Source organism: Artemia franciscana, chromosome 8, assembly GCF_032884065.1.
Source record: "Artemia franciscana chromosome 8, ASM3288406v1, whole genome shotgun sequence".
In the NCBI taxonomy this organism is placed as follows: Eukaryota; Metazoa; Arthropoda; class Branchiopoda; order Anostraca; family Artemiidae; genus Artemia; species Artemia franciscana.
The window spans coordinates 42,526,532-42,544,354 of NC_088870.1; the positions used below are offsets into that span (position 1 = coordinate 42,526,532).

Consider the following 17,823-nt stretch of genomic DNA (forward strand, 5'->3'; position numbering starts at 1 on the left):
TAATAGTAGTATTAACTAAAAAAGTTAATACTACTACTACTACTACTTCTACTCTTACAATTTAAATCAAACAGTTCGTGGTAACGAACTGTAGCAAGGAGCGACCCGGCTCAATAGTAAACGAAACTCTAAAAAACGGAATTTCGATGCTAAAAGATATATTACAAGAATTGGATTTTTATGCTGATTTCAAATATATAAGTTTCATCAAATTTAGTCTTTGTCATCAAAAGTTACGAGCCTGAGAAAATTTGCCTTATTTTGGAAAATAGGGGGTAACACCCCCTAAAAGTCATAGGATCTTAACGAAAATTACACCATCGCATTCAGCGTATCAGAGAATCCTATAGAAAAAATTTCAAGGTCCAATCTACAAAAATGTGGAATTTCGTATTTTTTGCCAGAAGACAAATCACGGGTGCGTGTTTATTTGTTTTTTTGTTTTTTTTTCCCAGGGGGTCATCGTATCGACCAAGTAGTCCTAGAGTGTTGCAAGAGGGCTCATTCTAACGGAAATGAAAAGTTCTAGTGCCCTTTTTAAGTGACCAAAAAAATTGGAGGGCACCTAGGCCCCCTCCCACACTCATTTTTTTCCCAAAGTCAACGGATCAAAATTTTGAGATAGCCATTTTGTTCCGCATAGTCGAAAACCATAATAACTATGTCTTTGGGGATGACTTACCCCCCACAGTCCCTGGGGGAGGGGCTGCAAGTTACAAACTTTGACCAATGTTTACATACAGTAATGGTTACTGGGAAGTGTACCGACGTTATCAGGGGGATTTTTTTGGTTTGGGTGTGGGGTTCAGGGGAGGGGGCTATATGGGAGGATCTTTCCTTGGAGGAATATTTCATGGGGGAAGAGAAATTCAATGAAAAGGGCGCAGGACTTTCTAGCATTACTATAAAAAAAAACAATGAAAATATAAACATGAAAAAGTTTTTTCAATCGAAAGTAAGGAGAAGCATTAAAACTTAAAAAGGAACAGAGATTATTACGCATATGAGGGGTTCTAAAAATCCTTTAGCATAAAGAGCGAGGTATTTAGGAGGAGATAAACACTTCACTCTTTATGCTAAAATTTTTTTTAATAATTTCAACTATTTATTCTACGACCTTTCTGATTCAGGGGTCATTCTTAAAGAATTGGGATAAAACAAGATTTAGTGTGAAGAGCGAGGTATTAACGAGGGGACCAGACCCCTCATATATATAATCAAAAATATAAGAATATAAAAGTTTGTTAAGTAAGTTAATTCTTAAGTTACGTATTTTTTTTACTAATAAAAACGTTCGTTAAGAATAAAAGATCTAGGTGCCTTTTTAAGTAACCGAAAAATTGGAGGGCAACAAGACCTCCTTCCCCACCCCTCATTTCTCAAAATCGTCTGATCAAAACTAAGAGAAAGCTATTTAGCCCCAAAAAAAGAATTAATATGCAAACTTCATTTTAATAATTTATGTACGGAGAGTCAAAATCAGACATGCATTAATTCAAAAACTTTCAGAAATTAAACAAAAAAAACAAGTTTTTTTAAATGAAAGTAAGGAGTGACATTAAAACTTAAAACGAACAGAAATTACTCCGTATATGAAAGGGGCTTTTCCTCCTCGACACCCCGCTCCTTGCGCTAAAGTTTGATTCTTTCTCGCAACTCTACTTTTTAAAACAATAAAAAAGTTTAGCGTAAGGAGCTGGGTGTCGAGGAGGAAAAGCCCCTTTCATATACGGAGTAATTTCTGTTCGTTTTAAGTTTTAATGTCGCTCCTTACTTTCATTTAAAAAAACTTGTTTTTTTTTATTTAATAAATAAAAAGAGTGTAAGTGTATCCAGGTTGTCAAAGAACATAGATGGGATCTTTTGGGAATGATATTAACTTTAATTTTTTCACGTCAGCTTCAGAAGCTACAAAATTAAATTAAAAAATACTGTTTGTGTCAGGATTGAAAATTGTTGAAAAAGTTTCTCCAACATGCAAATAGCAACCCATGCAATGGATTCTTATAGAAAGTAGGCCTAACTGAAAAGATATACAATATTATTTTTTCCACGGAAAAGACTATGTCGATGAAAAGCGAACAGGAATTGATTCAAGAAACTTTTTTCCACAAGACAGGCTTTTCAAAGAAAAGTAAAAAGCTCCATTAAGCCAAGAATGAGCAAAAGTAAAGTCAAATGACCTTCTAAGCGTAAAACTACCACAAATCACTATCATTAAATAAATGAAACTCAAAACGAACAGAAACTACAATAAATAGAGTCAAACTCAAACGAGCAAAAGTAAAGCTGATAAAACCCTGTAAATCTTATCTTATATATGACTTCTCAAGATCAGAACACAGTTTGCGCTTTACTGAAAATAAAATAAGTTTGAAATTCTTCACCTGTTTTACTGTCATAAATGAAAAATTACCACCTTAAGATGGTAATTTAACCTTAAGGTAAAAAATCTTACAACCTTAACCTTAAGGTAAAAAAAAACCTTAAGGAAGAAATGTCGGTATATGTTAATTAAACTGACAATCCACGGTCATTTGGTTTTTTTTTTTTTCAGTAAAGCGCAAATTGTGTTGTGGTCTCATAGGGGTTATCAGCCCGAATCATGTTAACTTTTACTCGTTTTGAGTTTGAATTGGCTATTTATTGTAATTTCTGTTCGTTTTGATCTTCATCTGTTTATTGATAGTGATCTGTGGTAGTTTTATGCTTGGAAAATAATTTGGCTTTATTTTTGCTCATTCTTGGCTTAATGGAGCTCTTTACTTTTCTTTGAAAAGCTTGTCTTGCAGAAAAAGTTTTTTAAATTAATATGTGAAAGGAATAATTGCAGCTTATTGTAGCTGTTAAATAAGAAAACAATAATTGTGATAGAACACAACAAGCACTTTAGCACATACATCTAATGATTACAATCACTTATTTAACAGAAAAATAACCACAATTAATTTAATTACCACTCTTGAACGCAGAGGTATTTTTTCTCGTTTGACAGGGTATGAAAGGTTACACCAGGTTAGACCTAGCAGCAAGAAAGCTCATTTAGTCATCCAACGGTTTTTTTAGATGGATGTACGTAATTGATGAATTTCTTCGGTTAGCCCTCTACGTAATTTATAATACGTAAACTACATAAACTAGGTATTTTCAAATCATCTTGTTAACATAGTGTAGGGGTCCCAAACTTACTTTGTCTACACTCCCCCCGACCCTTTTTGAGCAAAAATCATTTACTCATGGCCCAATGGAAATTAAAAAAAATTGGTTGCCACAGCGATTAATTAGTATTTAAGTATTAATGTTTTTACCTTTTCGTGAAATTTAATTAAGAAAAGTTAGGAACATAGAAGTTTAAAATGTGAACTATGTACTGAGAATGAAAGTTAACATAAATTCAAACACTCCAACTCATCTTATTGAAAGGAATGAACTTGGTGTGTTGCTAAATATTCAGTAATCCCCGGCTCTGTTTTGGTCAACAGCAACCTTAAACCAGCACTAATTAATCATTCCAACGAATATGTAATGTAATATTAGTGATCACTATACTGATCCTGGGTTCCTCGCTTCCCGTATGAATCGCTCCATAGCACACCAAGGGACGGGAGCACCCGCTTTGGGAAACACGTATATAGAAGAACAACAATCACGAGTGACTTTCCCTTGGATTATTTCCAGGATTTCAATTTGAGGAAAACATGAAGCCTTTTTTAAATTAAAAAGTGGTTTCAGCTACGAAGGAAATCTTTTTTAGTCATTGCATTGCTGAAATTTGTTTACTTTTATGTGTTCTAGGCCCCCACCCCATAAAATTTCCTCCGTGGACAATTCCATTGTCCACGTGAACAAAATTTCCTCCGCTCGGAAATTTCCATCTGCGGACAATTAAAACAAATAAGAATGTAAAAATTAATGCTGGAGGATTAGCCTATCTTCACCATATACCCCTATTTTACCTATATTTCGAAACAGGTAGAATATTCTCTAAGTCCCATCTCACGAAAATGTAAGCTGCTAAATTTTAAAAGTTCATTCATTTTATTTCTCATACTTTCCCTTTGGCTGCCCAATTTTGTATTTGAGGGGTAATTTTTCGGGGGTAATTGTCTAGTGGGGAAGAATATTCCCGAGGATGTTCGGGGAAAAGTGTCGCAAAGTCATTTTCGGGGACTGGGATTTTCCGGGAGGAACTGTTTGGGGGAGAGGGAATCAGCTGGGCACCATTTTTATAGAATAATACTCATTTTTGGATGGGGAGGATCAAAATCAGAATCTTAATTCTGGTCTTGACCTTGGTTTTACTGATCAGATAAATAATTCCATGGCATTTGGAATCACACAAAACCATGACTTAGGCTAATATGCCATAACTAGATCCATCGTGGCATGCACATTATTTAATCAGATTACCTATCTATTAAATTCTTCAGTGTTCATACCACCTAGCATAGGGGGTTGATTCAATCTGTCTAGAGTGGAGACATTAATAACCCCTTATAATTCTTAGCCTGACTTTGATCGATTTTTTCTCAACAAGTTTATGCAATGTTATGTCAATGATGGGAAATTCAGAGATATTGTTACGCTGGGGGTTATAACGGGGAGTTGTTAGCGATAGTAAAGGCAAGTCAACAATTCAGTTGATACCAGAACGTACTTCAGTAGTGTAGTCCAGCAATGGTTCGAAAAGGATTAAGACATAATTTTCACTTGGTATATAAGTTTCAGCCTTTTATCAAGTCAAGTCTTAATTGTTAGAAATTGTTTTTTTTATGTTCAATAATAAGCAATGAAACTGACTTATTGCATAATATATACATATATATATATATATATATATATATATATATATATATATATATATATATATATATATATATATATATATATATATATATATATATATATATATATATTTATATATATATATATATATATATATATATATATATATATATATATATATATATATGTATATATATATATATATATATATATATATATATATATATATATATATATATATATAACATCTCGAGGAAAGAGCTTTAACCTTTACTCCAGGTAAAAATTTGAAAATTTGAACAATTAGTTATAATTATGTAATCTTCGCTAGGGCAACAGTGCATTTGGTGTTGTGTTCCGGACTAAAATTATAATAACGAAATTCTTACTTCATTATGTTCAGACAACCTCGATTTGCAGGACTTTCAGATTCGCTTCCAGTTTAATCGAGTCCCAGTATCCCCTCTCCACGGGCACTTCATCTGGGGGAGAGCAAGGGGGCAGTTTCCTCCAAATAATTTGGATGAAAATATACAAAGTCAATAAACTAGAATTTTACCCCACTTTATGATAAACAGAATAATTGTAGTTAGCATGTTTTGACTGCAATTTCCCTATACTTTATACTCCTCCCCTAATAAGCAAATATTAGGGAATTAGTTTTTTCTAGTTTTTTAGTTGTTTTTTTTTATGGGGGTGGGGGACGTGAGTGGGTTATAGGGCTGTAGGGAGCAGCGGGTTGAAGAGGTTGGGTGGATGAATTTGTATTTGGATGGTGGTTGTTACCCAGGGCTGAGACGTGACTGTCTTTTTTTCTATTCTTTTTTTTTTATTATTGTTTTAATTAGTTTAGGATGCTACAAGGAACACTTATGTAGGCTCTTTTTATTATTATTATTATTATTATTATTATTTTATTATTATTATTATTAATAATTTAGGATGCTTTTAGGAATGTTTTTGCAGTTAATCGCTACGCGTTAGAAAAATTAAAAATTTTCCTAGCGTAGTGATTTATATCTGTAATAGTTTGTATTTTTGTTATGCAAATAAATGTCAAAAAGTAAGTCACATCCCTTACTCGAACTAGAACCCATTCCTGTGGAGCCTTGGCTCTGGGAGGGGATCACCGCGGCTGGGGAATTGCCTATTTTGATCCAATTTTTCACTTTGATTTTTTGTTTTTGGAGGTGGGTGCTTAAATAGTTCTTCCCTGGGTGCCACCAACTCTAGGAATGACTCTGATCCAAACAAACTAGATTTTCTACCTTCTGACAGGCAAAATTCTGGATTTCTTCTACTCCCCCTATATTTCGTCACCTTTTAGTGAAACCCTGGTTATATGGAATCTTTCTAAGTAGGAAATGCTCGCTTGCCTTGAGGAATAAAAAAAGGAAAAAGAGTATATACTCCGGTGGATATCGGAAAGATACTGATGCTCAGGGTTGTCGCCACGGTCAGTTTCAAAGTGCTACAATTGCCCAAATATGCGTGCTACATAGCGATTTTCGGTGCTGTAGTCAAAGAATGGCAATAACAGCGCTAAAATAGCACTTCTGTGCTATTTTAGCACTATTTTAGCAACCCTGAGCACGTGCTACAGTGCTACACGCAATGGAATAGTGTCAAAATAGCACTTTCATGCTAGAAGTGGCAACCCTGCTGATGAGGTTGTTGCATCTTCAGGGATGCCTCAGCTACCCGTTGAATGGCATCATGTCATTGTTTTCAGATGGTGTTTGGCTGGGAGTACTTGACATTACCAATTATAAAAAAAATTATTCTACTTTAAATGAACAAAAGCACGGTTTTGAGGTACGATAAATTTTAGCTGCAAGTGCCTATTTTTTCTTCTATCAATTACGATCCAGGGAAGGAGATCCACCGTCTGACAAATAAAGTTCCTACAAAAAAATAGATATTGATAATCTGATAACTTAGCCAAAATATGTTTAAAAACATTTATCATAGACTGAAACACTATTTTGCACTACGAGGGAAGGAGTGGCCGATAATCACATTAATATTAGGGGGTTCCAGGCTCGTACGTAAGATTTTTTTTTGGGGCCCACTAGTAATTTTTATATTTGATAATTTTTGATAAATTAACTTAAGTTGAGAAAATTTTTTAATAGTTATTTTCATATTTGATAAGTTGAATAAGAAGTGTCGGAAATTCTGAAAAGCTAAGGGGTTTAAAAATTGTTAAAATTTTGTAGCAGAAGACTATAAAATTTAGGGTTTCTAAGAGGCATATTTTCTCCTATATTTACAACTTTAAAACGTATTTAAGCAATTACGGTTAAGCAGATTCTCAAGTAACATCTGAATCTCAGATGTCAGGTGGGGCGGAAAAAAACGCCTGACCCTGCTGCAAGAAGAAGGACGAAATATGATTTTGTGCATGAGTCAACCATTTTTTAAATTAAAGTAGGCCTACCAAACCTTCTAAATTTTCTTTTATCGTATGTGTTTGACTCTTGTCTCAAATCGAAAGCTCTGGAAGTTGGGATGGGGTATATGAAAGCTCTGAAGCTAACTGTTCCTATGTCTATAGGCTTATACCCGCAGTTGTAGTCAGAATAAACATGGGTTTTGGTCAAATTTGACCAAATTTTAATTTTTTTTCATGAAACTATACTTACTTTATTTACTTTGCCTGTCACTCTGGTATGTGCAGAAACTTATTTCGGGAATGGGAGAGAGGGGTAGAACAGAAGATTATGGAAGGGCCAAATTACCGTTTTAGGAAATTGTAGAAAAGAATTCTGTATAAACTCTGGCGCCATGCCTAGAGCTTGCCCTCCCCAAGACCGCACCCGTTTTCTTGAATTTTGAACTCAAGAAAATAATAAATTAAAGAAAAGGAAGGGACAAAATGAAAGGAAAAATATTTCTTTAATTTTGATATGGAGGCATTTTAATAGATCAAAAGAGAGGCACATAGGCAGCAATTGAATTTGGAGCAAGGAGTGACACAAATTAAAAGAACAAAAAAAGAATGAACAGTGGGGAAAATACAAAAAATTATGGGTCAAACCGGAATTTTTTCGATTTTCTCCCCCCCCCCTCTCAAAGCGATGAATTTATGAAAGCCCTTTAAAGAGTCGGAAAGACATGGGTTCCACCTTGCGCAAGTGCTTGCTGAAAGACAATAACGAATGATTTTAAAGAAGTTGGGCACTTCTGTCTTATAGCCACCACACTCAGGATCTTGTATCGCGAAAATGAGACAATAATCGGTTTTCATGGTCTTTTACCAGACAATATTAGCTTCGGCTCGATGAAAAAACTACATTATAGCTAAGTTAATTAAATATTTAGTTGGTATTTTGGTTAGGTTCTAGTGTGGTGGCTATAAGGCACAAGTACCGAAGTTGCGATGATCCTCCATTTTCAAGAGAGTTTGTACCTGTTTCTTAAAAATGTGAACTATATTTACATCCCTACGGTGTTTAAAATGGATGGTTACTAGTTAATAAGCCTAAAGAGTGTAGCAATCCTCAAGCCTATGAATGTTCTATCATATGGTCTATTGTATGAAATCAACATTCTGTCGTATTCAATGTTCAGCCTATTGTGCAAGAAATATCACAACATTGCATTTCCGACTATTCTTCATTGACTAGGACTGTCAATTCATGGCAAATCAATAACTAAACACGCCTCAAAGGGCGTTGTGAGAATAACAGCTAATTAGCATACACCAGGGATCTACACCAGACCCCTTTCATAAATATTGTAGAATACCAGATTTGTTTATAACTCTTTGGGTAATGACAAGACATAAACTAGGCCCTGTGAACTTGCATCAAGCTCAGGGTGACAGGGCAAATAAATCAGCACTGTGAATCTTCAGCTTTTGATCCCATCAGCCTCTTGTTGACAATATTATTCATGGATTGTAAGAGTTGTTATTTAACAACCAATGCAATATAATATTTAAATTACGTTTTATTTCAGATAAAATAGTCTAATGGGTCGTTATCGGGCTAACGGGCTGTTTATCCTAAAAAACTAACAAAAAATTCTCCAACTCGTAAGTTGGTTTTTAAAATGCAGTTGAAAAACTCTTACCCCCCCCCCAAAAAAAAACTGTATAAATTTTATAGTAAAAAAAATAGAACTATAAAATGCAAACAAGTAACAAATATTTTGAGAACAAAATAAATGCTCAAAAAAGATAGTAAGAACAGTGTTTTAGTACGGTGACAAAGTTGTAGTAACGATAATAGCGGAATACAATGACATTTTTGAACAAGTTTTACTCTCATTACGTGTGCGGCGGGTGTAGTTCTCTCAGTTGTAGGTAGTAGACCATATTTCATTATCCCAAGGATAATCCCAAGGTGTTACTGAGTAATTATTAAGCAGTTATCCTAGTGAAATAACTTTTGTTATTCAAAATAAATAGTACTAAGGGCAAAGGAAAACAAAAAAGAGGTTGTTTCTAGATATGTGGACAAAGTATGGGTATTTTGAAAATGGTGAAAAATTGGTGCACACCTTATGTACAGTTATCAAAGCCGTATCCAGAATTTTTGTTAGGAGGGACGAGGCATTTTTTCGAGAATCTGATCGGACAAAAATTTCGGGGTTCAAACTTCCTGCCCCCACCCTAGATACGGCCTTAACAGTTATTATAACAGTCATGACTTGCAGTATTAAGCGACACGTTTCTTCAAACACAAAGATGCGAGTGAAATAGCAAATGAAGATCAATCTGAATACATTGCTATATGTGATTTAAATTGCAAAAATCAAAATGGTACTTGTCTGTTAGCCAGCAGACATTCGAAACTTTGGATCTGTAAAATCAGGCAACAACCGGTTTATTGCTGTTTCTATACGGAGACAATAAGTTTCGGCTCAGCGGAAAACTACATTGTAGCTATATTTTAGTATATATTTAGTTGATATTTTGGTTAGGTTAGGAGTATCTTCCAAGCGTCTCAGTTGTTTCAACCCGTACCTGTTGATACACATTTTCGAGTGTGTACTGGCTAACAGATAAGTACGAGCAAAATAAAATCATAAGGAGTTTTGTTACCCACTGTAGTAATGCTAGATCCAGGGGGTGTCAATTGGGGTTAAGAAGGAACGGTATTTGCCCCTCCCATGTATTTTTTACTCGCCGTCTCCTCGTAGAATTTAAAATAAAATATTTTTGGGTTATTTTTAATGAAAACCCATTTTCTGGCATTTTTATTAGAAAATTGAAAAGAACGAAATCTCCCCCTCCAGATTTTGATAAGTTGTATTTTGTTTGCCCCATTTGTTGGTGAATTGGTGCCCCTGATTACGTCTATTGGTTTTTCTACGGCTCTTGCCATTGATACCCACAGAGAAACATTTACAGGTGATCTGAAAATCACTTTCACACACTACTCTAAATACTTTTTTAATGGTTTCACAAATAAAACGAAATAATTGCTAGAATCAAAGAAATGCCGTTGTTTGCTAGTATAGTCCAGCGTCAAATTGAAGATATGGTCAGAAAAATTCATGAACAGGTCAAAAATGATTTGTTATCTACTGACACAATTAGTGTTGTAGCTGATGGAATTAGGTATTTAGCTCCGGATATTTGGAATAATATCCCAGCTGGTATTGAAAAATATTTATTAGGAGTGGGGATTTTTTTCTTAATTGTTAGTCTTTATTTATGTATATTTTGGTATTAAAGAATAATTGAGTGATATTGTTTTTGTCCTTCTATGTTTTTTGTTTTTAGATAAATAGGTTGAGAATCAGAGGATTGCAGCCGTCCAGCATCAGGCTGTTTGAGCCTTCCCCGGGCGGTTGTGTGTATGTATAGTTTTTGTAATTAGTAGTTAAATAAAGCAAGTCAAGTCGTAAAAGTACATTTCATTTCAAAAGTACAAACATCCCTTTAATATTCGCATTTTGGCTTTTTTGATCCTAAGCCAAATAAGGTTGCCAACCCCTACACTAGAGGATCCAGTTTTACAAATCAATTCAACACTGTTATCAGTGATAGCCGACAGAAACAGACCCAGCAATGCGTTTAATTTTTTTTTTTTCAATTAAATGTCTCAGAAATATACCTTTAGTTTCAAACAAATGTTTATCAGCTCCAGGTTAATTAATGATGTAATCTGGTATAATCTTATTGATATAACCTGGTATTATCTTAATACCAGGTTAAATAATCTTAAATAACCCGCTCCATTTAACAATTCCTGAGAAAAATAAACAAATGGAAAACGGCGAAAATCAACGAATTGAATTTCTTTTCTGAACCTTTGCAGTCTATTTGTTTCTTATCATAGATAGCATTGGCTTTAATCCACGAATATGATAAGTTTTTCAAACAGAAAGTCAATTTTAAGAACGGAGACTGTCCTTGAATGATTAGTGGTCTCTAAGAGAATTAAATAAAAAAGATAAGTTTTTTCAACTAAACGTAAGAGCAACATTAAAACTTAAAACGAACAGAAATTATTAAGTATATGAGCGTGTTTGCCCCCTCGTCAATGTCTCGCTCTTTAAGCTAACGTTCGAATTTTGTTCTGATTCTTCAAGAATGACCTTTGAATCACAAAAGCCGTTTAATTAGAATAAACGGCTCTTTGAAAGTACTAAAAATAACTTTAGCGTAAAGAGCAAGGTATTGACGAGAGGGTGAAACCCCTCATTCACGTAACAATTTCTGTTCATTTTAAGTTTTAATGTCGCTCCTTAATTTCAGTTAATTTCAAAAACTTGTGTTTTTAATTTGATTTCTGATCGTTTTTTGAATAATGCTGGAAAAATCAGCACCCACTTCATAGAAAACTCTTCCCCCATGAAAAATTCCTCCATGGAAAGATCCTCTCATATGAACCCCTCTTTTCACCCCCCCCCCTTTCCTGAGAAAATTCCCGTAAAAACTTCTGCATATTTCCCAATAACCAATACTATACGTAAACAATGGGCAAAGTTTATAACTTGCAGCCCTTCCCGCTGGGACTGTAGGGGATTAAGTCGTCCCCAAAGACATAGTTATTAGACTTTTCGGCTATGCTGAACAAAATGGCTATCTCAAAATTTTGATCAGGTGACTTTGCGGTCAATTAAAAAGGCCACTAAAACTTTTAATTTACGTTCGAATGAGCCCTTTCATGACATTCTGGGACCACTGGGTCTATACAATCCCCCCGGGGAAAGAAAAGAAACAACAAACAAATAAAAACACATCAATAGTCTTTCTTCTGGCAAGAAAAAATACAAAATTCCCCATTTTTGCAGATAGGAGCTTGAAACCTCTACAGTGGGCTTCTCTGGTACGTTGAATCTCATGGTGTGATTTTCATTAAAATTTTATGACTCTTAGAGGGTGTTTCCCCATTTTTTCGAAAATAAGGCACATTTTCTCAGGCTCGTAACTTTTTGATGAGCCAGACTAAACTTGATGAAACTTGTATATTTAAAATCAGCATAAAAATCCAATTCTTCTATTGTAACTAGTCGTATCAACATTCCATTTTTTAGAGTTTCGGTTATTATTGAGCTGGGTCGCTCCTTGCTCACAGCTCATTACCACGAACTGTGTGAAATTTTGGTATTATCAAAGTCGCTTTCAAAATGAAATGCACCCTTTTGTTTTTGACACTAAGACATGAAAATGGATATCTTTCAATTGATACTGACTTGTTCGACAATCCTCTATTTTTCCTAACACACTTACTGACTGTGCTGTCCTAAGCCAGAATCGTTTGTGGGGAGTTTTGTATATTGAGTTAGAATATGCCGTTGACGTGTAAACTCCAAGTCATTTTTTCAGCCGAAAACATTTAAAATTAGAAGTAAAATACGTTGAGAAGCTTTATTCCGTTAGCGCCACCTCAATAAAAGTTGACAATTTCGCTATTTCCGGGAATAATGTTTTTACCAAGGTCATCATTGCCATCAGTTCTATTAAGTGCTAAGAACAGATACAAATTGTTTACAAACAAGCTAGGTGACGCCTTTCAAATCAAGCTCATTTAGTCATGGTATGGAAAGTGACGCGTTCCAATATCTATCAAAAGGGCCGTCGGATTTCCGGCTTTTTCCGCGTTTAAGGCAGATGTTCTAAGAAGCCACTATATCGTCTTCTAATTTAATAGAACGAGTGATCTATCTCAAAGACAATAATTTTGAATTTATTTATTTTGCCGTTGCTAAGTCTGTGATTACCTAGCTCCCTGGTTCTGTTTTCAAGGTCAGTGTCTTATTTTTATTAACAATCAACAGTGACAAAGTAAAGGCCTTCTTTGGGCCCAGAGTCCTCTTTCAAGCACAAAAAGCTATGCAGAAATTTCGCGTTTTCGTTGTAAAACTTTTGTTTAAAGACTTTAGTGCTTATGTACTATACGAGAAACACTCGAGACGTGAAGTGTGGTTAATGCTAATGAAATAAAACAAAATTGTGAGAACTACAACAACGAATTATGGAAGGGGGGCCGCCCAGAGCGCATAATATTAAATACGTCACCTAAACTAACCTAATCTAACCAAAATATAAACTAAATATTTAATGAAAATATAGCTACAATGTATTTTCCCAGCGAGCCGAAGCTAATTGTCTAGTATTAACACCGTGAAATACGGTTAACATCTCATGTTCGCGATTCAAATGGAGCCTTGGAGCCTTGTAGGGGTAGAGAGTTATTGTTGTCCATTTATTTTGATGTTAATAAACTGAACTGAACTGAACTGATATCAAGACTTTTCCTCGTTATCCCCTTTTCCCAATATTAAATTTTAGCGGAGTCGATTTTGTACATAATTTCTTTTTGTTTCTAAAGAATATATTAGAATGCAATTTATCATCAAGGCTTTTTGAGCTAGGTGTTAACTTTAAGATTTTTGAGTTTCGAAAATCAGATTTTACTTCTAAGATGTACTGTAAAGCATGCAATATTTTAACTTTAAATAGTAAGGAATGTAGCAATCCAAAAGAAAATAAATACAAATTTTCTTTTTAAGCGTCTTAAACTCTTTAGAACTTGCTTTCTAAGCTTTGACTTTGAGTAGCTAGTATTTAAACAGTAAATAAGCGGAAAGTTGCATTTTGGAGGTGATAAAATACTATTACAACTATATGCCCCTCCTTCACCCTGATTTAATTTGAACTTCATATTTTACTTTCTTCCAAAAACTCCAATGACCTCTTCTGACCTCTTCCCGGCAAAAATAACCTCTTCCCGACTAATTTTTAGAAAGCCATACTTTCTCATTTGATACCATTTCCTTCCATAGCCTGTGTTACTTAGGACAGAGTCCACAAAATATTCTGTGTTAATAGGCATAGGACACAACCCTGCTTAACTCCTAATTACACACCAAATCAGCTATTAACCTCACCTTTCACTTTAACAATGGCAACATTGTTCTCGTAATGTTTCACTAAAGCTCACTATCTGTTGAATCAAGTAACTGCGCATAATCTGAAAGAATCAAGACTAAAGAGGACTGATGATTCGGATATATCCAAAGTAATCTTTAATGTATATTTTTTACCTTCATAACCATGACCATATTTTAAAATTCATCTACCACCAATAGGCACTTGACATCTTATTATCTCATGAACCTTTTAGTAAGTCTCTAATTCCTTCTCTAATCCTTCTTAACTTCCAGTTAGTCAAATTGAAAAAAAAAATCTGTATTATTTCCTACAACTTTATAACGGTGTAACATGTTTTCAGAGAATTCTGCCAATCTCTCCTTAACACTTTTCTTATCAATAATTGGGGTCCAGTTCCTATCCTTTGCTGGGACAAGTCTGGAGCACCTACTTCTTTTCGATTTTTCAACATTCCAAATGTTGCTGTTTTGCTGTAGCTGCATCTTCTAGATATTCAAAATTCTATCGATAGCCCCCTTAATTCTTACAGACCACTTAATTTTTAATTGCACCTCTTAATTTTTTACTTCAATGCCTTCCCTTCTTCCCTTTAAAATGGACAATATATCTCTTTGAATAGCAAAAATGATAATACTTGTAAAAGGAAAGGAATAGGTGGCAAGGCCTAGCCCCTCCCCGCCTCCATCGTAAGTACCGGTTATATTGTCAGGTCCTTTTTCAATAGTATACAAGAAAAAACAATGTATTCACATTACTCCTCCGTCTATTTACTGCATCATCTCATGGAAGGGTTTTCATAACTTTTCGAAATTCTTTTTTTTTCAAAATGATTTTATGATAACTTTTTTCTTTTCGCTCACAGCAAGATCATAAATTTTTCCTGGTATTTATATTACCAAATTCTAGGCGACTAGCCAAAGTCAAGCAGTTTCTACAATAATAATAAGCCAATTAAATTTCTAAACATTTAACTGGATCTTTCGTAAATTCTCTGAATGGAATTTTAATGTAATTATGGGTTTGATTCAATTAGTATCTGTTAGATCTAATTTAAAAGTCTATATTTGAATTCATTAGTCTTAGAGCTTTATCTTTGTGCTTTCAATAAAATCCTATTACTTGGAGGTCTTGAAAAAAAAAGTCCTAGCCTCTTGAGTCCTAGAATCACTTGAGGGCAAATCAAGTTTGAACTTGATTAAACTAATTTAGCTAATTGAAGTTAGGTTATAAGTTAAATAACGGTGCAAAATTGTGTCCTTAGACGGGGTTGGGGGAGCTTGGGAGCCTTTATCACTGGCTCCAATTCACGAGTATTTAGGTTTAAAATTTGTGTGACTTAATGTTAGAAAAAATAATAAATATTCTTTTTCAAAATCAAGGGACAGTTGCACTCATCCTCAAGGCCGTATCCAGGGGATTTTCTGGAGTTTGAAACCCCTTCCAAAACCTTTGTCCGACTCATAAAAACATAACAAAATGCGTATAAACAAATTTTGATGCATTTTTAAAGTTGTTTTAATAAAAAATCCAAAATCCCAGTTGTTTTAATAAAAAATCAAAAAATAACAAAATTCCCAATACACTTTTGCTCATATCCTCCTCCAATAGGCGAAAATTTGCCCTGTCGTTAGTAAAATAGAATTTAGTATTCTCATACTAAAAAAAGGAAGTAATTATTGATCTCACACCATCAATAAATAAAAGACACAGGTAAGCTTGAATAGCTGCATTGCTTGTATTTTCTTAAAATTTAAGAAAAAAAAAACATTATGTTTTGCGTATATACGGCCAAAAGTATGTAAATTTTGTGACACCTGAAAAATCTGACACTTTCTGACAAAAAATTTGATTGAATCCTTGTCCATCCTGAAATATTTTCAAATTTTCTGCAGGCTTGGCTCCCCTCTCACTGAGCAATATCCGTGGTGAGCCATCCAACAGAACAGTAAAACATCAATTTTTAGTAATCAAGTTATTAACTTGAAGTAAAGTTATATTTGACAATTGAAATATTTTCAAATTTTCTGCAGGTTTGGCTCCCCTCTCACTGAGCAATATCCGTGGTGAGCCATCCAACAGAACAGTAAAACATCAATTTTTAGTAATCAAGTTATTAACTTGAAGTAAAGTTATATTTGACAATTTTTTAAAAATTGGGCAAAAAAAAATAACGAAAAGCATTTATTCAATAAATTCACTCACAACTAAAATACACACTGCTGCATGCTTGTGTTCATATCCTTATGGATGTCAGCGTGTCTAAGATTCTTTCCCTCCTCTAACACTTCTGGCATCAATAGACTTCTTGATAAAGTATTTGTCAGTATTACCTATAACAGTATCAAGTGTATATTTAAGTCCCTTCTAGTTTACAGCTAATAATGTTAATGACCGGGTCTTGAACAAACACAATACAACCAGCAGAAATATAGGTCGAAAAAAAAATCGGATTGTTCAGAGTTTTGCCTACAACTTTTAATCTCGAAGGCTCTGCCAGTATCTTTTTTTTATTCCCAATTCTGTAACGATTAAAAAAAGTCTTTGAAAGCGCATAACCTTCAAAATAAAAGCACTTGATATTAAGTATAAGTTCCCTGTAGCGTTATGTTGAAAAGAGTGGTAGATGTCGTGTTTCAATACAACGCACAAAAGAAGAAAAAAGAAAGAGGAACGCATTTTGTTCAAAAAAGCAAAAATAAAATTTTGGGTTCTGCCAGACGAATAAATTGAGATTTTTAGGACCAACAATTAAAACTTGGAGTGGTCGTATTCAAGGACGACCAAACGCTTTTATTTCTCCGTTTAGCCTTAACAGTCTTTTCAGTTAGCATGAGTTTCCCCATCTCTTTTGACTGACTGCTGACGGCATTTAGCTATACTTGGCTACAGATCTTCCAGTGAAACTTCCTCGTAATAATAGTTATAGTCCATTGCCTTGACGAAACCTGTGGTGTCAATTCATGAAGATTGGGGAGGGGGATTTTTTTTTCAAAATCTGGGAGGACGGAAGGTTTGTCGTTTTTTATCTATTTTTACAATAGAAATGCTAAAAAGGACAATTGCAGTAAAAATACTCCCAAAAAGGTATTCTCAAAATCATGGGGGAGACAAAAAATGATAGGGGGCACATACCCTCCCCAAGTCCCGACTGATGCAGCTGTGGACGACAGTTATAAAAAAAAACTCGGCGTATGCTCTTTTGAAAGGGTCGTAGAGAGATGGTTTTATCCCTTCATACACTCAAAATTCGAATTTGCCTGTGCAAAAAGACATTCCTGAAAAATTTCTCTCCCTGGGAGTTTAATCTCTCAGCCGTGAAACAAAGCAAAGTAGATTAAGGTTACTATTTTTTTTTAATTTCTGAAATACGCATTTCCGAAGATACAAGGTCCCTCCTCTTAAATTTAATTCTTTGTCAATCTACGCACTTGAAATATTCTAATACTGAATTTTACTCCACTAATGCATTTTTTATCCAAAAGGAATACGTCTTCAGTATTTTAATTTTTACCGACGGTAAAAAAAAGTAGCACGAAACTTGAACCCTTTACTATGGGATTGGGAGTCGGGTGCTTTACCTACTAAACTAGCCTGGCTTGTTTATTAGTTTTACTCCTTTGGATATATATATATATATATATATATATATATATATATATATATATATATATATATATATATAT

The 17,823-nt window shown here is 34.3% G+C and overlaps 1 protein-coding gene across 4 annotated transcripts in view; it reads left to right on the forward strand.

The window, feature by feature from the left end:
- LOC136030449 (uncharacterized) overlaps positions 1 to 17,823 on the forward strand; it is a 173,759-nt gene that overhangs the window by 50,529 nt on the left and 105,407 nt on the right. Inside the window, exon 1 of one of the 4 annotated variants that reach the window (XM_065709436.1) lies at positions 4,647 to 4,713. The exons of the other annotated variants lie outside the window; for them this stretch is intronic. Within the exon in view, the coding sequence (XP_065565508.1) occupies positions 4,678 to 4,713 (36 nt within the window). The 5' untranslated portion in view covers positions 4,647 to 4,677. Of the gene's footprint in view, positions 1 to 4,646; positions 4,714 to 17,823 lie in introns of those variants that run through there. 4 annotated transcript variants of the gene reach the window in all.